Raw genomic sequence first — 23,116 nt, 5'->3', positions numbered from 1 at the left:
AGTTTCATTTAAAATAAAAACTAAATCACATAAACCAAATTTAATAAAATTATAGAAAATGTTTTGAAACGCACAAATGAATTTTTCAATACAAGAGTGTTGAATATATAAAATATTTTATTTAAATTAAAAAATCAGTGTAAAATAAGTTTAACTTGGGTTTAAATAAATAAAATCATATTACGGGTTAGAATTATTAGAGTCTTCTAAAATTTAGTCATATTGAAAAAAAATAAGTCATATAAATAAATTTAAGATAAATTTCATAAAAAGTTAAAATATATAATTTATCAAAAATCATATTTTTTATTACATAAAATAATTTTCCAACAAAAATATACCCGCCCTTACCTTTTTGCCACCATTATTTGCAACCAATCAAAAATCATTATTTTGCAATTACATTAAAGAGTATTTAATATAATTCAGTTCTTAGCCTTTTTGAAAATTTTGTTTCCTAATGTTTACAGCATATCTTTCCAAAAAATCTTTCACGTTATTAATTATTTGAAATCATTTATTAAAGGAAACTTCAAAATAAAACCAAGTTGAAATAACAAATGATTAAATAAAAAATCATAATACGGGTCTGAATTATCTCAATTTCTTAAAAATAGTTTCATTTAAAATAAAAACTAAATCACATTAACTAAATTTAATAAAAATATAGAAAATATTTTGAAACGCACAAATGAATTTTTCAATACATAGAGTGTTGAAGATTTAAAATATTTTATTTAAATTAAAAAAATCGGTGTAAAATAAGTTTCTTATTAACTTCAGGTTAAATAAAAAAATCATATTACGGATTAGAACTATTTAGAGTCTTCAAAAATTTATTAATATTTAAAATAACAAAAATAAGTCATATAAGTAAATTTAAGATAAATTTCATAAAAAGTTAAAATATATAAATTTTCAAAAATCATAATTTTTATTACGTAAAATAATTTTCCAACAAAAAATATAACCGCCCTTGAAAAGGGCGGGTCAAAATCTAGTTTATCTTATTAAAGTAGAAGTACTTTAAACTTTTGTTTGATAAAAGGGATATGAGTCTTTAGAAAAATTAAATTTTGTTTGGTAACAAAGATAGTAGAGAATTTTATATTTTCCTTATTTAAATGATAGATTTAAGTATTTAATGTATTTTCCTAATTTAAATAATAGATTTCTTTCATAAAATGAATCTTAACCAAAATAAATTTCCTTATAGATTTTTGTTAACATTAAATATTTTCAATATTTATATCTATCTTATTAAAGTAGAAGTACTTAAGCTTTTGTTTGGTAAAAGGGATAGGAGTCTTTAAAAAAATGAAATTTTGTTTGGTAACAAAGATAGTAGAGAATTTTGTCTTTTCCTTATTTAAATGATAGATTTAAGTATTTAATGTATTTTCCTAATTTAAATAATAGATTTCTTTCATAGAATGAATCTTAACCAAAATAAATTTCCTTATAGATTTTTTGTTAACATTAAATATTTTTCAATATTTATTAATAAAAATAATAAAATAAAAATCACACATCAAAATCAATTTATATATCATATAAATAAAATATAAAAAAATTATTTATAAATTGTTAGTATAACACTTTTATAATATAAGTTCAATTAGTTATAAATATTAAATTTTTATATGATACAACTGTGATATAATAGACGACTAAAATCACATAATATAATTATTTAAGTAATAAATTAAAAATTTGTTTTAAAATGTTATATTAACAATTATGTAATACATATTAATTTACACACACACACACATATATATATATATATATATATATATATATTATCATTAGAACAAAGAAAGAAAATTGAAGTGAAAGCAAATATTTATACGACCTCGGGTCAAACTACAGAAATAAACAACAATAGCGTGAGATTTTTTTTTAACAAATTTATTTTAATTTCAAATGTGTTTATATATTTTATTTATTTATAAATTATTTTATTTTTTTATTAATAATGTTAAGATTTTGGAATTGGAAAAAATTATGACCCATCTCTATATTATTTTAATTAGGAATTTAAAATTTATATCAAAATATTGTTTTAAACTTTTAATTTTTATTGTAACTACAAATGTTAATTTTCAATCTAAATTTATGTTTAAATATTACAAATATATCATTTATAAGTAAAAACTAAAAACATAAAATAAATACCCGCCCGGTTGGGCGGGTCAAGATCTAGTTACTCCATTAAGAAAGTCAAAGATATGTGATTTCTAATTTTCTGAAAGAAAAAAATTATTTTAGGCCCGAATTTATTAATGAGCCGAAAACTGCTAGACCCAATAAAACTAAGCCCATCTAAATTTAGCTATCTGTACTTTTAACGCGATTCCAAAAGCGTCACTATAAAACAGACACTACGGTTTCGTCGGATGCACGTAGAGAGAGCCCAGCCTTTTTGGCATTTGCTCTCACTGAACACACAGAGCAAGATTTCATTTGGCCAATTAGAAAAAAAAAACAAGGGAACCGACGAATAATAGAAAGCATAATGTGATATTTCAACTTAAATAATTAATACAATACCTTTTATTTGCCTTTATGCTCTCAAGTCCTTTTCACCTTTTTATTTCGAAATTGTCCATGCTTTTCTTTTATCAAAAATTTATGTCGGAAAACGACGTAAAAATATGTTAGGAAAATAATTATGTTTTAGTTGCAGTACTTGCTTTGTTGATTTTGTGTATACTTAAATTTTAGAAAGCTTAAAAGTTTTTTTTATTATCAAAGAATGCTTAAAAGTTGTATCCAAATCTCAGAGCTAACAATTGTGAGTTCTCGGGTGTCAACATTCATCGTTTAATTATATACTTTTTTGGTGGTTAATCTATCATCTAACTATATTTTTCTTAAAAGAAACAGCTTTTCTCCTCAAAGAACCAACTAATTTAACAGCTCACTTGTTGTAATTAAGTTGATATATGCTGGCAAGGATTAGTCACACTCACAATTCACAAGAAAAGCAGATATGGACCCAAGCACCAAAAATGGGGAAGACAAAGATAATTATTTTAAGTGAAAAATCATTCTCATTCTTTATTGGTTTTTAATTATCATGATTATATAATATGCCTTGATAATTAAAAACCAATAAAGAATGAGAATGATTTTTACAAATATTATTTCACTTAAATTATTTTACTATAAACAAAGTTTAACAGATTAAAAAGAGGATATTATCATCTTTGTCTTTTCTTATTTAATTGTGATAATTAAAAAATAATGAAGAATGCAAATGTTTTTTTCACTTGTAATAATTATCTTTATCTTGATGAGAATGATTTTTCACTATTATTTTAAGTAAAAACCAATAAATAATGAGAAAAGCAAAATAATTATAGTATTAAAAAAAACAATTTTAGGTCCAATCCAATTTTTGGGGTTTGTACATGTTCACTGAATTTTAATACACCTAAAATGATAATATTTTTTAAAAAATGGAAGTTAAAATTCACAAACAGAAATCAAATTCATAATATCAATAATTGATTTGAACGAACAAATCTTAGTTATTTAACTTTTTATGATTTATGGTAAATATTAAACATATGAAAGAGATTATACTAATTCCTAAATGATGTAGAATTTATATGGAAATGAGTAGTAAACAAAGATTATATCTGTGTGGATATCTAAAAGCAATGTGTTGTAGTTTCACGCATCAAGTGGATGGAATTCGAAATATACTGGTGGAATAAGTTTATTTTTTATCATTTTTTGTCACAATGATTTTTTTTTTTGAAATGTTAGTTATATTATTTGTAACAAATTTTTTCTTAAAAGCTAAATAAAATAATTTCATTATTCAAAATAATAGTCACAACTATTCTTAATATTCTTTTTTTAAAAGACTAAACTACGATCCAGTGGTGTGTTCATTCAGTTGTATCTCCCCAATTACAAAGTATGATATAGTACACCATGAAAATTAACCCATAAATTCTTCTAGACTAAATATAATGAACTTACAATGCAAATAAACATATTACTGACAACATTTTTAAAATACTGATTGATTGATCAATATAAACTTTTTAAGTAAACATTTTATTTTCGAGGTAAAAAAAAAGTAAAGATTTTTATTCTCCTTCATCAACATATTATTTAAAATTGTTTTTTTGCGCAACACATATTATTTACAATAATTTTAAATATATACAGATTCTTATTTCCCCAACAACCAAAGAAAGAAACGCCACTAGCTTCTTCTTTCTCACTGATCTCTGTCTCTCGCCGGAAAAAAAAAACAGTAAGGTAATGTCTTCGACGGATGTCCAAGTAACCGACCACCACCTCAACCAGTCAACAAACGGCACAAATCTCTGGTCAACAACCGAGGACGATGCGTCGGTGATGGAACCTTTCATCGGCTCCGAACACTCTTCTCTCTGGCCTCAACCACCTCTCACTCCTCCTCCTCCTCCTCACGTCACCGAAGACACTCTCCAGCAACGGCTCCAAGCACTAATCGAAGGAGCAAGAGAAAGCTGGACGTACGCCGTGTTCTGGCAACTCTCCCACGGCTTCGCCGGAGAAGACAGCACCACCGCCGCGGCGTTGTTAAGCTGGGGCGATGGTTACTACAAAGGCGAAGAAGAAGAGAGGAAGAAGAGGAAGCCGAATAATCCCGTCAGCGCGGCGGAGCAGGAGCACCGGAAGAGAGTGATTCGAGAACTCAACTCTCTGATCTCCGGCGGCGGAGGAGGAACGGTCAGCGGGTCCTCCTCCGACGAAGCGGGAGACGAAGACGTGACGGATGCGGAATGGTTCTTCTTGGTCTCGATGACGCAGAGCTTCTTCGCCAGCGACGGCTCTGGTTTGCCCGGTCGTGCTTTCTCGAACTCGCAGACCATCTGGCTCTCTGGCTCGAACGCCTTGGCTGGATCGAGCTGCGAGAGAGCTCGTCAGGGTCAGGTCTACGGGCTGGAGACCATGGTTTGCGTACCGACTGAAAACGGCGTCGTTGAGCTCGGTTCGTTGGAGGTTATACATCAAAGCTCGGATCTTGTTGATAAAGTCAACGGCTTTTTCAGTTTCAACGGTGGAGGTGGAGGCGTGTCGGGTTCTTGGGCGTTTAATTTGAACCCGGATCAAGGAGAGAATGATCCAGCTACTACGTGGATTAACGAACCGGATGTAACCGGAATCGAACCGGTTCTTGGGGTGAACACCGGTAATAATAATAACTCCACTTCTTCTAACTCTGATTCTCAGACAGCTTCGAAGCTTTGTAATGGAAGCTCGGTGGAACACCCTAAGCAGCAGCAGCAGCACCAGAACCCACAGATCTCTAGTTCTGGGTTTGTGGAGGGAGACAGCAAGAAGAAGAAGAGATGTTTGGTTTCAGACAAGGAAGAAGAGATGCTGTCTTTCACTTCTGTTCTTCCACTTGCTACTAAAACAAACGACTCGGATCACTCTGATCTCGAAGCTTCGGTTGCTAAAGGACAAAAGAGTGGTGGTAGAACCGTGGTTGAACCGGAGAAGAAACCGAGAAAACGAGGGAGAAAACCGGCGAACGGACGAGAGGAGCCGTTGAATCATGTGGAGGCAGAGAGACAGAGAAGGGAGAAGCTGAACCAGAGATTCTACTCTCTGAGAGCTGTGGTTCCTAATGTCTCTAAGATGGATAAAGCTTCGCTTCTAGGGGACGCGATTTCGTATATCAACGAGCTTAAAGCTAAGCTGGAGAAGGCTGAGTGTGATAAAGAAGAGTTGAAGAAGAAGATCGATGGGATGAGCCAAGAGGTGGCGAGTGGGAATGTGAAAAGTTCGGTTAAGGATCAAAAGTGTGTGGATCAAGATTCAGGTGTGTCAGTGGAGGTGGAGATCGATGTGAAGATCATTGGTTGGGATGCGATGATAAGGATCCAATGCGGTAAGAAGAATCATCCTGGTGCTAAGTTCATGGAAGCATTAAGGGAATTGGAATTGGAAGTGAATCATGCGAGTTTATCGGTAGTTAATGAATTCATGATCCAGCAAGCGACTGTGAAGATGGGGAATCAGTTTTTCACGCAGGATAAGCTCAAAGCTGCTCTAATGGAGAGAGTATGAGAAGGCACATGTAAGATAAGTTAGCATCTCTAGAGGGTAATAAACCGAAGAAACAATGCTAAAACAAGGGTCACAGTATGAACCAGTAAAAGTCTCATGTGATTGTAGTGTAAAATGTATTGTGCAAGGGTAATTTTGCAGCAGAGCACCCAAGTTGTTTTAGTTTGATGGTAAGTAGTTTGGGCTGTAAGCTTTTCATGAGATTAAGGTGTCTTCGGTTTGTTTGGTGCATTGAGTGGGTATGTACATATTATATTATTATGTAATGAAATAAGGTTTTTATTTGTAATCAATAAAATCAAAATGGGATTTGAGTTTCGAGTTTTCACTTTCAAGTCAGTTTCATTGTTGTTGTGGTTATGTGAAATTGAAGGTTTGTGAATTCACCTCAGCCACATGCACAATTCTCTTTGGAAGTTTGTATCAAAAGAGGCATCTAATCTGTCAGGAAAGAATATACCTTTTCCTATGCATTTATGTTACACCAATCATACCTCTCATTAGGGCCTGAAACTACTGTGGTTGTGTATGATGGGGATCATTGTATTATTAGATCATATAGATTGGGATGTGATTTTCAAATTGATTCATAGTGTTTATTTCTATGCAGACTCTGTGTTTTCTTAGTTACATTTAGGGGCATATAGTTGTTTCAAAATAGAGGAATCAAAATAAGAGGTCTGACATGTGTGGTCGATTATTAAAGAGAGGGTAGATGGGCTTTATTTTCTGGAAGGATATTGAGGATAAAGTTTAATCATACAGAAACAAAATGCGGAGACATGTGTGGTCGATTTTTAAAGAGATTGACCTTCCAGATGTATTATTGCTTTTGCTTTCTTTTAAGCAATGATACTTAAAAACGTGCGTGGGAGTGAGTGAATAAGATTGAGAGAACGTGCAATAGAGGTGAAGAAGAAGAAGAAGACGAAAGCAAGCGCAAAAAAAAAAAAAGCATCTGGTCATTTTCTTGGGGATATTATTGCCAAAATAAAAATATAGACAAGAACGAACGTTACAAGTTATTGTTTGTACATACTACTATACTAGTATAGACTGTAGTTACTCCAAGGTTCTCTTTCAAATATAAATTTATGAGGTTGAAGATGATTTGTGAGGTTGTGTAAAACATCTAAAAAATTCAGGTAAAATGTTTTAAAGATCTATAGAGCTTTTAGTTGTGTGAAACAAATTGCTTGTTGTTGGGCTTTCTTGGTTCGGACTGATTTAATACACCTTTTATAGTAGTTACTATAAATAACAATGCAATGATCGGTCGTATCCCGCCAAGTTATACGCACACATGGCTTTTGTCTGATTATGTTGTAATATTCCCAAGACGATCGAATATGCTATGTTTTGGCTTTCGACTTTTCTACCGAACTGAATTAAAATAAATTGTTTTCTGAAATATATGCATGGTTTTTTTTTTGTCTATTTCTTTCATTTCTTAAAAATCGAAGCACAAAGGCCGAAAATATCTGAGAATGGGCTTTTCTTGCTTTCAGGCCTCATCCATTAATTTTCATTTTTTAATTAGATCAGGGATGGGAATTCAAAGACCAATCGGGTTTCGATTTGGATCCAATCATGTTTCAGTTTTTCGACTTTATGAATTTCAGACTTCGTTAGGATATTATAAAAGTTTGGTTCTCGAATTAGGTTTATTAATATTTTTGAAAACTGGCTTAACCCAATATAATTTCAATTTTCAAATCTTAATGGAATTTTTGGTTCAAAAATATTGTTTTATATTTAGTTAAACCAGGAAATCAAATATAGATACAAAGAAACAACAAAGAATTAAAATAAAAAAAATTGAAATGAGAAATAATAAATGCTATTGCCACGATTTTTTTGGTTCTAGTGTAATTTTTGACAAGTGAAATCAGAGAGCACACACAATAAAATTATAGAATAAAACTCAAAATTATTTTTTGGGCAACAAAAAAACTCAAAATTATATGCACGCATCATATTCGACAAAACAAATATTAAAATATATTTTTGGTGAGCTAATTAAACATTGTGACTTTTTTTTTCTGAAACTAAAACATTGCGACTTGTGAGGCGTGTGGCGAACATAATGTAAAATAATGATTCTGTGTATTAAATATCAATGAGTGTGAAATTAGTTATTCTTTGATTTACCGTGTTCATCCCGTAAACTAAGTTGGAATAGGCTAACTGAAACTTATTTTGCTAAAGTTTATCATATAATAATACTCTTTTTGTAATTTACGAGTATTACGGCTTCCCCTTGAATGGTATCACAACGTACAATTTGATTTAATAATTACAGTGTTAGGGCATTTATATTGAAAGATTTTAGGTGGAGTTCGCACATGTTTCGAGGAAAAAAAATAATAGAATAATAGAATAGTTGTGAACTTGGGACGTAGAGTATCACTGGACTGATACCGTTTCGTTACTGTTCTGCGGATCCCACGACACATGGCGGTCCGCGATAGGTTCAATTATAATTTTTCTTTTAAGTCAAACGAAAAAAAGGTTAAAAATTAAAAATTTACCTTGGGAATAATTAAAAACTTATCTTGGGAATCTCCTCAGGAGATTGCTGATGCTCATGCCCTTAGATCTAATCTAGTTAGATCTCTTCACAAGTTGACAAAAAAAAAAGATCTCTTCACAAGTAGAGAGATGAAAGAAAGATTTGACGTAACGATGTTAATCATTAAGTTGAGGTGAGTGCTAGTAAAATATACCGATCTTCTGATTGGCTGGCTATTATCAACTCCAAGATCAAGTACATGCAATATTCTTTTTCCTTGTTTTTAGCGAAAATCATAAAATTTGTCGCTGGATTTTAACTTTTCAGTAGAAAATATAATAAATTTTATTTCCATTAATTTATCGGCGTTTGATAACCAACTAAGGTGCCGACTGGTTTTCCCGCTACCACCCGCAAACGCAGCTTTTGCGGTTTATAGCGGTTGTTGGCGTTTCGAAACAATCACAGAAAACGCTACAAATCGCTTCAAACCGCTCCGAACCTCTTAAAATCAAAAGCTGGTTCCAGCTAGCGTTTGCGGGAGGGTAAATTTTTTTTTTTAAAAAACAGAATAAATAAAAATAATACTAAAAATATCCAATAAAATTTTCAATTGAAATAATAGAAATTGTAAAATGTATTCATATTATATTTCAATTTATATTATAAAATTCAAAACTAAAATATTTTCTATAAATTTTTAAAATTGAATAATATGATTTTATAAATATAAATTTTATATTTATCATATTATTATGATTTTTAATATTTTTATAATTACATAAAATGTAAATATTGTTAAATTATTATTTAACAGATGTTGCGTTTTGTAGTTTACCAGTCATAAGAGTCCCACAAACGCAACAATTTTTAACAGCTATACCAGTCGTACAAATCTCTAAAAAACGCTTAAAACCGCAACCACCCGCACCCGCAAACTCCCGCAACCGCAACCGCAACCGCTGCGGTTACACCAGTCAGACCCTAAGTTGGCAAGTTGCAAAAGTTCATCAAGATGGCAACTTGTACCAGCATCACCTTTGCCTTAATTAGAAGACTAGGTGATTTTCCCGTGCTAATGCACGGATATAAATATTTATATAGTAAATACATTATAATATTTTATTTACACTATGATAGTTTATTAATATTTTTTAATTTTTTAATTATTCTGTTATTTATATTGTAATCAATATGCATGGTTTGTTTTAAATAATTTTGCGTTATTTTAATTAGATTATAATTTTGGATATATAATATCTCGTCTGTTTGGTTATTATTTGGATATATTATATAACATTTACTTTTTACGATTCAACTAAGATATTTTGTTATACAGATTAAAATTTTGATTAATTTTGTTATTTTTATATAGTTTGATTCTTGCCTTAAATTTATATATATATATATATATATATTTGGTCGGATTATGTATAATTTAATATATGTTGTTTTGAAAATTAAATAGTAAAAGTAAACTAAAGTGTTGATCGGTTCAAAATTACATCTTAATTGTAATAGTTGGTTAATATATTTGTAGTATAATTTGAGAATTTCATATTTATTTAGTAAAATGTTGAGAATAAATGATAATATATTACTTTTATTTATTGTTTGACTTTGTATAAAATAATTTGGATTGGTCTAGTTACTCATTTGTGGGTATATTGTGTTATATATTTCCGTTAAATTCAAGTATAACTATTTCTAATCTTATTCAACCAAATCATATTCATTGTATTCATTGCATTAGTTTGGTTTTCATATTAGATGTGTATATATATTTATGAATTGACTATTTGTAAATAGCCTATACCTATGTTAATTTTATAGTACTTGGTAATTTGGAATATGATAATTATCACAAATAAAATTATAAAAATATAATGATGATAGGTATGAAATTGCATGAAAATATAATTGATACATTCGAAAAAGGAATATTAGTTCTTTATATTAATATCAAGATTATTTTTCTAAAATTTCCTATTTATGAAATCAAATTATATATAAAAATTATTTTCGGTTTAAGTTTATAAATATTTTCTTTATCATACATGTTATTTGAAAAATATAAAAGGGAACATAAAAAGATTAAATTAAATTTTATTCATTAAAGATATCTTAGTTTATGCTATTTAAATTATTTTGTAATAATATGAGAAATATATTAATTTAAATAAAATGCTTAATACTTTTAAAATATATATTATATTGTGAAGATTATTTTCAAAAAGGGAAGATTATATTTTTTTACTTTAAAATTCAGATTATTTTGTGAAATTTCCTTATTATGAATTACACTATATATAAAAGATATTTTCGTTTTTAAATTACTATATTTTCTTTATATATAGGTTATTTGAAGAAAAAAAAGGAAACCTAAATAGAAAAGAAAAAATAAAATAAAATAAATGTTTAATAATGATAATTAGATATATTTGATTCGTTAATGGTATCATCGTAATCAACCACCGTGAGAGTTAACGTGAACGCGACACGTAGAAAACTGATTTTTCAAATAATATTATAGAGATCAACTTATATATAATTAATAAAAACTGATATAAAACTGATAATTTTGAAAAATTATAGCTAAACAATATTAATAAAATTTGTAAATATATAAGAAAGTAATTATTTTACGTTTACTTTTTTATAATTTTTTAAAAATTGTATAAAATTTCGAAAATTTAAAGTAATAAAATTTGTATAGTTATAAAAATATAATTAAATAATATTTCGAAATTAGCAATGTTCATATTTGAATATTTTTATTTTAATGAGGATCTTTGAGTTATTACCATATTCTATTTTTTTTACCAAAAATATAAATCAACATAAATGTAATATATGAGTTATTACTACATAATTAATAAAAAATGATATAATAATGATAATTTTGAAAAAGTATAGCTAAACAATATTCATAAAATTTGTAAATATATAAAATATTAATGATTTTAGGTTTATTTTTTATAAAATTTTAAAAATTCTATAAAATTTCGAAAATTTAAAGTAATAAAATTGTATAGTTATAAAAATATAATTAAATAAGATTTCGAAATTAGTAGTGTTCATATTTGAATATTTTATTTTAATGAGGATCTATGAATTATTATCATATTCTAAAAAGTTTACCAAAAATATAAATCAACATAAATGTAATATATGATTTATTACTATATTCCTAAAAAATTACCAAAAATATAAATTTACATTAAATATAGTTGTCCATGTCATATTTTTCATATGCCATGTCATCAAATTTAGTAGACATGTCACATTTTTTTTGCGAAACTGATTCTGAAGAGGACATGTGGCAAAATCACTTCGCAAATACAGTCTAGGGGATATCGATTTTCAAAGCATGCAAAATAGAAAAATGTACAAAGAAACTCTCTCTCTCTCTCTCTCTCTCTCTCTCTCTCTCTCTTCTCTCTCTCTCTCTCTCTCTCTCTCTCTCTCTCTCTCTCTCTCTCTCTCTCTCTCTCTCTCTAAACTGAAATGTCCATCTTGGCAAAAACTTAAAAAAATAAAAAAATGTTAAACCCAAGTTTATCAAAAATAGACCTTCTCCTGAATATTTAAATGAGCCGAAAACAAAAATTTATATTTGTGTGGCCAGCGGAATTCGAACCAAAATTCTCCGTATTTGGTTTATTTATCTCAAGCGCCATTAGACTAACACCACTTAGATTAACACCCCTGGTTAGAAAAACACTTTTTAAACAAAAAAAAAACTTCAACACATAATTTTTTCGCATTTTGATATTTTTTCCTCTCTAGGTTAGTTCCCCACATGACTACATTTCACAATATCGCAGATTAGTTTGTGATTTATGTTTATTGTTTTTTATATATCATATCTGTTAGTATTAGAGAAAACACATTTAGTGTTATAAAATAAATTAGTTATCATACTGAGTGATCTAAGTTTGGAATATCTTCCAACTAATATCAGAGAATAGATAGATTACCTATTACAATCCATTGTGTTAACATTTAGGTCGAAACCTAAATCCAGTTTCGCCGAAAAACGATAACTTTGATTTCGAGAAAAACTGAAATCATAACTAATGTTGATTCACACGAAACACAAAAAAATACAAATAAGCGACCATCACTTCATTTGTGTACATTCTGTTAATAGCTACAGGTATAAACCATTATTCCCGTGAAATCTTGCCATGATTCTTAAGACCACGAATTGAAAAAATTAAATGTAATAGTTAGATTGATTTAATGGCAATGTTGAATAAGATTTAATTGATTTAGTGGCATGTTGAATAAGAAGCTGAAACTTAGGTGAACTAATTCATGTTAAATCATTTCAAACGGTTGAATCATATGACTACATTTCACAATATCGCAGATTAGTTTGTGATTTATGTTTATTGTTTTTTATATATCATATCGGTTAGTATTAGAGAAAACACATTTAGTGTTATAAAATAAATTAGTTATCATACTGAGTGATCTAAGTTTGGAATATCTTCTAACTAATATCAGAGAATAGATAGATTAGCTATTACAATCCATTGTGTTAACATTTAGGTCGAAACCTAAATCCAGTTTCGCCGAAAAACGATAACTTTGATTTCGAGAAAAACTGAAATCATAACTAATGTTGATTCACACGAAACACAAAAAAATACAAATAAGCGACCATCACTTCATTTGTGTACATTCTGTTAATAGATACAGGTATAAACCATTATTCCCGTGAAATCTTGCCATGATTCTTAAGACCACGAATTGAAAAAATTAAATGTAATAGTTAAATTTATTTAATGGCAATGTTGAATAAGATTTAATTGATTTAGTGGCATGTTGAATAAGAAGCTGAAACTTAGGTGAACTAATTCATGTTAAATAATTTCAAACGGTTGAATCATAAGTGAGAATAAAAGATAATGACAAGTGTCAAATTGGTATTGGTTCTCGTGAGTATGACATTTTTATTCCTAATTTTTTAAAATTAAAACTTTTATGATAATTTAATTAATTTTGTAGTTTACTGTTATTACCAAAAATATTTTTATATTTTACAAATGGAGACTTTTTATTTGGATATAAATTAAAAACTATTTATTATAATTTTTATTAATATTTATTAAATTTTTGTTTTATATTATTAGTTTCAATAAACTCATCTCCTTATCTTTAAACATTTTATTTAAATTAATTTTAATAACATCTTTAAAATTATAACTTTAAAAATCAAAAATAAAATAAGAAAAGTGTGATAATGTGTTGAGTTTTAAAATATAAAATTTGAATGAGTGTTAAATGACTATGTGAAAAATGAAAAAATGAAATGGAAAGTAAAAAGATTAAATAGGATGTTGATAATTAGTTAACCATTGCAGATAGCATAAGTAATCGATAAAAATAACACTGAACTTCATTAGTAATCAATAGAACCTCATTTCCACCAGTACCTAAATCTAACAATATATTAAAAAAAAATCTAACCAAACATAGATACGTTTTTCTTAAATATAAAAACATACATAAGTTAATTTTAAGAGAGGAGGACAAATCATGATTCTCCAATAAAGTTATGGCTGCGCGGTAAAGGATATAATACAACTAAATACACGTGAAAAATCAACTTTTGTACCCAAAAATACACGTGAGATCATTTATCACGATACTTCAACGGTTTAATTTATTAACCAACCAAAAAAAAAACATCACGAGAATCCATTTATAGTCTACCTTTCTATTATGGTTTCGTGACAATTTGTTTACGTAGACCAAAGTTTTGATTGACTCCACAACCACAAGAATATACTTACCAAACAAACGTTTAGACGATAGACCATCTAAAGTATATTTTTCTATTTTTCTCAAAACTAAAAATTTTGAAACATAGTTTCGTAATGTATACCTTTTGATTTTTTTTTGTTCAACTCGTAATATATACGTTTAAAATAAAAACTGTTATTTGTTCTTCTAAATAAATAACATGTATATATATATATATATATATATATATATATATATTATACGAATGTCATTTTCTGCCTAAGATAAACAAGGCTATTTTTCAACATTGACAAAAGGTAAACTATAAGGTTAAAAGTTAAAACAGTCAAAATAGTAGAATCTTATATAAAAGCAGCGCAAGTAAATAACATTTCCCGAAATAGTAATCTAGAAGAAAAATAAACAAATCGATTTTCCATTTTCTTTCTATTTATATATAACTTTTATGTTTTCTCTTTCCAGTTCACCTGAGAACCGCTTCCAACGCCGGCGTTACGAGCCATAGCTTCAGTGACCGTCGCGAGTTTCTGCAGATTGAGCTTAACGACAGTATCAGCAAACATACGCGTATCCTCTTCCGAGTTCCCTTCCGGCATATCCACGACGTACGACTCGAGAACCACCGTCCAGACCCGGTTCTCCTCCTTCTCGAACCTGTGCACCGTCGTCACCGACTTGTAGTTCCTCAGCCTGTGCTCGCCTCCGATGACGCTGAACCCCGTCACTCGCCTCTCGTCGTCGAGCACGTCGAGCCTCTCCGTCGACGTGTTCGCCGGCAGTCCGCTGATGACGATCACGTCGCGCGTGCAGCCGACGCGCATCTCGAAGCCTTCCTCGACGGAGCAGGATTTGATGAAGTGCTTGTAGGTCTGCGGTTTGTCGAACTGGCGGACGGCTGACCAGACGATCTCCGGCGGCGCGTGGATTCTCTGCGCGTGGAGGGAGGAGCAGCGTCCTGGACCGAGGTGGTGAGTGTGGAACTCGGAGATGGGTTGGGTGAGCTCGGATCGTTCTTCCTGAGTTAACTCGGAAGGCATGATGATGATCTCAAAAATTATCTCTCTCTATCTCTACGCAGTGTATTTGAGGGAAGATGAAGGGTAGTTATGGAAAAATCTAAGCGCAAATAAAGAAACATAGGGTATTTTTATTAATTGTTCAGCTTGTTCGAACCGAGTTCGGTCGGAAATTAGTAAAGAGAGACGAAACTCGTATGTGGGTTTAACGAAGATGTTTTATTAGATGAGTAGTGGTTTTTCGGTTACAAAGGGGAGAGTAAACGGTGGAAACAAACCGGTGCTCAAAGAGCTCGCCGAGAAAACAGTACAAAATTGCGGATAGAAAAAAAAGTGAAACCCTAATTCTAGCCGCCAAATATGTATGTCAAAGTATCGATCCCTTTTTCCTTCCTCTTTTCTCCCTCTTTATAGGCTCCCTTCATGATTCGCCCTAGTAGCGGTATCTCCCTTGGGCTTCTTGTTAGTCGGTTGGGCTTACTGAGTTATCGGGCCGAATAGGCAAGCCGGGCACTCTTAATTGGCCGATTTAGCGACTAAAAGTATTCTGGAGCCGAGCCTTCCGAATAAGCCGATAAATGCGCCGCTACTCGTCCTGTTGGATCTCAGTACCTAAATGGGCTGGATCTTACTATTTGATTGGCCTTGTGAGAAGGTGCGAATCCATCCCCTACACAGCTGAGGTTGAGTTTCAAAAATTTTATATACTTCTAATGACTTGACTTGTCGGATTTAGAAAAACTGGAATTAAGGGGTGTGAGACCAAACGAACATTTCAATTTATTTTATACTTTGATGTTTTGGCTCAGTGCATAAATATTGAAAAATTATAATTTTTCAATTTTTTATAAATCAGCTAATCAATAATAATAAAACCATAAAATTTAATGGGTTGAACTGTTTCCAATAAGGTTAAAGTTAATACTAAAATTTCAAAACTTCATGTAAATTGAAAGAAAATAATCCTTCTAAAATATTATATATATTAAAAACGAAGGAAGTATTTTTTGAAATATTATAAAAGTCAATATTGGTAAATATTTTATATCTAAATATTTTCATTCGTAAAATATTGTGAAAACATATATATTCCGATTAGCAAAAAAAAACATACATATTCCACTATATATATATTTCTCAATTATTGACGAAGCTTCCTTTTCTCTTCTCTAAAAAAAGCTCGCCGGTGTTTCTGCAATTATCGACGCTGCTCCGGCGCGTCTGCCAAGCACGAGCTCTAGATCCAGTCTCGCCATCTCTCAAGGATTCCATCTCACCAAGCTTTGTCCTCCTCTTTCTCTTGTCGCCATATATCTGAAACCACCTTTAGAAAACGTAATCGACTACGCTGTTCAACCTTCAAACAATAACTCCTCTTCCTCGATCTCTACAAATCTTTAATGGTTTATGTATATCTCATTTTTCTTCAGTTTTAGTTTTATGTTTGTGCTATTTCTACTTCAAAGTTGGTGAAACAAGATATTTCTGTACAAATGATCTCAATGATTTTGTGTAGACCTTTTTGTCAAAAATCTTTGGGTATGAATGGTGACCAATTAATGAACATGAATGATGCATTTTCTAACGTTCCAAAAAAATTAACCATTTATAAGGAATGGTTTTTTCTTTTCTTTCATTCTCAATCCTTTTATTGTGCATAAATATTAAACAATATTATTCCTTAATATATATATGATAATGAATAATCATTCCTTGTCATTCCTAGCATCGTATTCTCATAGGTTCCTTTCCTATTTATTTCTAATGTTCATGCGATGGTTACCGGTTAGACTCTTTGAATTGATGGTACTAATTGAACGAGCTAACATATCTTTTTGAGTGATTAATTCTTGATAAATTAATATTAATCTTGTTTCCTTTTTCATAAATATTTAATAAAAATTCATTAAGATAGATGTCAAGAAGCAGAAAACCCTTAAAATATTTTGGTATGAAACTCATTACCAGGTAAAAATACATGAATGAAGACCGAAAAATATAAGATTCGAACGTGTACACAATTTATATAATATATCAAACAATAAAATCTTTAAAATACATGACAATATTTTCTAAATAGTTAAAGAAAACTTCAGAGCTTTTTTACATATGTATACCAACGATTACATTTGTTATCAAAGAATATCAATTAAAATATATTTTTCTTCAACTTTTATTTATCTTTTTGGGGAGCTTTATATATATTTATTGGGTTATTATGACTTACATTTTTTCAAATCTATTTTAACAAAAAGCGTTTGTAGTTGTACACGAAGTTTCATTGCACATCTATCTTATTAAAACAGAAACATTCCCTTGGACCTAACTATTGTTTTGTAAGATTTTAAATTAAATATACTTCTTTCTTATAAAGTTATACCCACATTAATCCATTATTAGACCCTCTTTTATATTTCTATTGGTTTTGGAAATAACTGGTGCAATATTATGACTTTATAACTCCTCTCTTATCGTGTACTATAACTTCGTAACATTTATAAATGCTATACATGTTATTCAATCTTTTTTTTTGGTAAGATCATATTAGTGTGGGTTGATAGATTGTAACATAAATGTACTTATTTGTTATCATACGCTCATATTTACAAGTTGATCTATCATATACAAATTAGTTCGTATTTGTAGAGAAATTTGAAAGATTGCTTTATAGTTGTCATGATGAACTAATCTTTAGAATTTTAGATATCACATGCGTTTATAGACTGAAACTATAGTTATTTCATATTTTATCACCTTTATATCATATATAACTTCAAAATTTTATCAAACAAAGAAAAATATCAAAATTTTGTCACACCCATATGAGGTCTTTTACACGTTTCTAATATAGTCATATCTAAAGGATTAATTCAAATAAAATTTATTAACGTATAAAAAACAAATGACATATTCTAAAACCAAGTTAATAAGAGATTATATTGCTAATCTATCTTATTACGAAAAACATGTACAAGTAATAGGTAACACTGATATCAATAATCAAAAAAATTATACCATGATGAAAAGGATCTATACTAAAAGATTAGTTCATGATCACTTCTAAATAAAATCACATGATAATACAAATTCAGTTATAAGAAATTTTACAATATTTATAAATACTCGGAGATACTTCTTTCGTTGGTATCTTAAATAATTTATAAACTTAAGTTATTAAAAAAAGCTAAACGACAAAATTACTTTTGTCTCACTTAACATTCAAGTCTAAACAGAAACAAAACTAAGGAAAAATATTTCCGAAAATATTTAGGCAAAAAAACTAAGATATTATTTTCTTTTTTCGAAAAAAAAAATCTTAGATTGATATGGTTAACTGTAATTGTGGATATACACCAACTAAGAAGTAAAACTCGACTGCAACAATAAATATCGTCTTCAATGTTTTATGCAATTTATAGTTATTTGAATAATTTTCCTCTGAGTACCGAGTTATAGTAATAAAAAATAATAGAAATATCAGTTTCTTTGATTCTAACCCCCGTTTACCACAGCCTATTGTATCAAAAAGCTTACACAAGATTATGACCAAAAAACAAATTTACACTGACTAATTCATTTCTTTATATGTCAATTACAGTTACTTTTGAATGAATATAACCCGCCCGATCGGGCGGGTCAGAATCTAGTTGTTGTATTTATTCATCAACATAATATTGTCACAAATAAACACTTATGGTGGTTTAAAAAAAAAACTTAATGACACTTTCATTGAGGTGTTATTTTACATATTATTAGAAAATCCAAACAAAATAGATATACTACAGTCTTTGGATAACTGGATAATTCATATTAGGGATCCACATTTAGATCTATATAGGGTCTGCGATCTATGTTAAGACCTACATTTACATCAGACCTATGTTAGGGTCTTCGTCAAAATCTGGGTTAGGTTCTTTGTTCAAGTCCAACCACACGATTTTGGGACGATTTCTTCTGTTCAACAAATCAGCTTGAGATTCTGCTTCTTCTGTCAACTGCAAAAGGATAACAAATACAGAGTGAATTTTATATTTTCTTGAATACAAGAAACTGGACCTTTTCCTCAGAAAAAAAAAACATATTTTTGCAGATATTTTTGGTGTTATGGTATACCTTCGAAAAATCATCAGAGGGTCCAATTTTTCTTTTTCTTGAGCTGGGTTCCACGTTCGTATCTATGTTGGGGTCTACATTCAGATCTATATTAAGATCCGTGCTCAACAAATCAGGCTGGTTTTGAGATAATGTTCTTTCTTCCATCTGCAAAAGGAAACAAAAATGATTTGGGTTTCTTTGGACTGCAAATTTTACTAAAAGTTTCTTGTGTATTTAAATACGTTGTATTATAGTACTGATTACCTTAAAAAAATCAATAGAGGATTCGACTTTCCTTTCCATGGAGCTAGTTTCTTCTCCTTCTCCCACTCCATCTTTATCTTCAGTGCAGTCATGGCAAATCCATTCCCCGGGAACGTCAGGTTTTACCATCATGCAGTAACTAAAATAATCCAAGAGATGATAAAGATATATTAACAAACTTTGGTTCTCTAATTGCACTAACAAAACATTATATAGGTCACTGACAAAAAAAAATTACGTACGTATGTTCAGCACCAACTTTGCATTTGCTACAAATGACAATTAAATCTTCATATCCTTGATCACCACATGCATCACATATAATCATCTGCAAAACATCATTAGATGTGATAAGATGCACTGGTTTAAGATCAAATAAACTAAATTAGTTAAGAAAATCATTACGTACTTCTTTCTCAATATGAGATAATTCATTTTCATTGTCGACGGCTACCGCTTCTACAGATAAATCATTTTCATTAACCGAAGGAAGATTTTCTGCCACAACTTCTTTGTTTTCAACATTGTGGTTATCATGTTGCACAGAAGATTTCAATTGTTCCTCCTTCAACAAATAGAAATCCGTTATCAAATTCATTATAATGAAAATTTAAGGACATGATATAACACATTTGATTTAACATAAAATATAATATATAACCTTTGATAAAGCATATATATTTGAGTAAGATGACTCTGCATGGTTTGAACAATATGCATTTGTAGGTGGAGATGTCAGTGTGATCTTTTCTAATACTACAATCTGACCGTCCTCATGAGAGTTTGAAACCATGGTTGATGTTTTATACTGTATGAATCTGTAAATATTTTAAAAAGTTAATGAATCTCTAACACTATTAAACATGAATCACAATTTTAAACCCAATTCATCAAGAAATATAATTGAGTTGGAAATTATGATTTAAACAAGATTTTATAAATCGGTAAAAAGAATTAGCATATTTTTTAAAATAATAAATATTGAAAAGAGTTTTAAAGGTCTTTCACCAAAAAAATCTAATCAGAAACAACTATTTCGAAAAGTAAGAGAATTATCAAATGATGCAAAGAGAAAATCAAAATCAAAGCGTAGTTCAAATAATAATCTTGAAAACTTACAGAATATCAGTGATTAAACTAAAAAATGTGGAGCAAATAGGATGAAGATGAGTTAACTTTATATATAAAAGTCAGGGTCAAAGCTTCATTTCCTTCCCTTATTTATCTTCCTTATTTCAATTCTCAATTTTGAAAATGTGTTTGACTGTATTTCCTTCTTATTTCTCCCTTTGAACTCACCTTTTATTTTTTTAATTTAATATATTGAACAATAGGCTTACTCGAAAATTATAAAAAATAATAATATGCATAATTTGCAGTTTTAAGATTTGAACTCGTAAAACAATTAATGAACTATTAGTCAAACTGTTGGACTAAAAGACTTCCATAAAAGTATAATTATAGATTTTGACCCAAAAAAGTATAATTATAGATATGTTTTCATTGTTGTCAAAAAAAAGAAAGATATGTTTTAATTAATGGCTATTTCTTTGATATTTTCTTTGATTGAGACTCTTTGTAAGCCTTATATATATATAAGGCCCACTAGTGTGCTAAATAAATACCTACAATTCTCACTGTACTCTCTGTAACAAAATTTCTCGAATCCCATTTAGTTTTTCGTTTGAAGAAAGTTCCCTATTCAACTATGAACAGAAGACTGCAACCACAAAGAAATTTCCTTTAGATGATTGAAATTTGAAAACACCATTTGTTGAAAAAGAAACGTAAGGAATGTATTTTGTAAGGTATTGCCTATTGGAGAAGTTTACTATTGAGAAAAATTGATTATTATTTATGTATATAAGTATGAAATTTAAATGGTTTGTTTGTGAGTTGAGGTTTGTTTTGGCTTATTTTTGTATGAAGGGGTTATTTGTCAAATTTCCCTATATAATAATAATGTACGCATGGAAGTTGAACCCACCTATACTTGTACTGAACTTTGATCAACCTAATGTACTTTTGTAGATGAAGCTAATGTTGGGTACCTCAAGTGAGGGCAATTTGATTACACTCAAGGTTTTCCTTTGGCTAAGCCAGTTTAAAGCACTATTAAATACCAGATAAAATTGATAACTTAATTTTTAAATTGATGCTACTAGAAAATTTCTTGCTGTGCTCCTCCGATGTTTAAAATGGTGTCAGATCTCTCTCTCTCTCTCTCTCTCTCTCTCTCTCTCTCTCTCTCTCTCTCTCTCTCTCTCTCTCGGTGTTGACTATTGTGGTGCTGAAGAAGCATCCGCTGAAGCAGAGCATCCACCGGGCCCATTTTCACCATCACCATGTCAAAACTTCTCCCCCTTTGCATCCTTTGAAGAAGCATCTGCTTCTAATTTTTTGTTTCACTGAATACAATATGTTTGTTTATCACAAGTTTTAGTATAAGATAAGGCTAGAAGATCTTTATATGAGATATGCACATATTGAGATATATGATAGTTATCTATTACATAATCATCTTCTGCATAACGTTATGTACTTATCCTAATACCATGTGTCCTACTGTCCTTCATTTTGTTCCCAAAGCTGGATTATCAAAGCTCAATTTTTCTGTAAGTTTCACAAACTACTCCGTCAGGGAACCTCATTCGATAAGGATCATGGTGTTTACTCATCACTCAGGCTCTATAGCCATATTGATCCATCTATGGGCACTGCAGTTTCCTCTTTGGCGAGATTAATTGTCTTCTTTTTGGAGATATCACTTCATTGTTTTCTTTTGAATTGGAGAATGGAATTTTTGTCAACATACATCAGAAAATAAAATAATGGATAAATCCATCTAGTTCTAATCAGTCGGGGAGAATGATGGAGTTGGATCAACGAAACTCATATATGTTGGGCAACTTTGAGCACTACGTGCTAATTCGCTTACCTTTGTGTAGGTCATTAAACCTAGTTACATAGATAATCATTACGTATGTTCTTCTGCACTAACTCCGCAGTTATGACAAATGATAAGCATACGTAATCAAACTTTATAATTTAAATTATCAATAGATAAAAAGCAATTAATTTCTTTGCAGAATAGTAGAAAAAAAAGGACGCCCTTTCTCAAAAACAAAAAAAAATAATTGAAAAATACTTCTTTTTGTGAACAACCAATAGAAAAATACTAAAATATTATTTTCAGATCCATTCATAGAGAGAGTCGTGTATCCACACGACGTCTCTTTGCCCATTGGTCTTCTTCTTCTTCTTCAAGGGACCCTTGCCCAACCAAAGGTGGAGACGCTCTCATTCTGGTATGAGCTTGGAAGTTACTAGTAGAACTCCACCGATAAGATGAACCACAATCTAAAGAAAG

The 23,116-nt window shown here is 30.0% G+C and overlaps 2 protein-coding genes across 2 annotated transcripts; one reads left to right on the top strand and one right to left on the bottom strand.

The window, feature by feature from the left end:
• The first annotated feature begins 4,196 nt into the window (after window positions 1-4,196).
• Window positions 4,197-6,405, top strand: LOC108843171 (transcription factor MYC4). The gene has a single exon (XM_018616289.2). The coding sequence runs from the start codon at window positions 4,285-4,287 to the stop codon at window positions 6,082-6,084; it is 1,800 nt and encodes a 599-aa protein (XP_018471791.2). The 5' UTR covers window positions 4,197-4,284; the 3' UTR covers window positions 6,085-6,405.
• Window positions 6,406-14,639: 8,234 nt separating this feature from the next.
• LOC108840555 (abscisic acid receptor PYR1) lies at window positions 14,640-16,018 on the bottom strand. Its single transcript, XM_018613395.2, has one exon. It carries the CDS (start codon window positions 15,406-15,408, stop codon window positions 14,815-14,817), a length of 594 nt encoding a protein of 197 aa, XP_018468897.2. The 5' UTR covers window positions 15,409-16,018; the 3' UTR covers window positions 14,640-14,814.
• Between the last annotated feature and the right edge of the window lie 7,098 nt (window positions 16,019-23,116).

The sequence above is a fragment of the Raphanus sativus genome, chromosome 2 (assembly GCF_000801105.2).
Source record: "Raphanus sativus cultivar WK10039 chromosome 2, ASM80110v3, whole genome shotgun sequence".
NCBI lineage: Eukaryota > Viridiplantae > Streptophyta > Magnoliopsida > Brassicales > Brassicaceae > Raphanus > Raphanus sativus.
The sequence above is the reverse complement of the archived record's forward strand: the minus strand, read 5'-3'. Positions and strand labels throughout refer to the sequence as shown.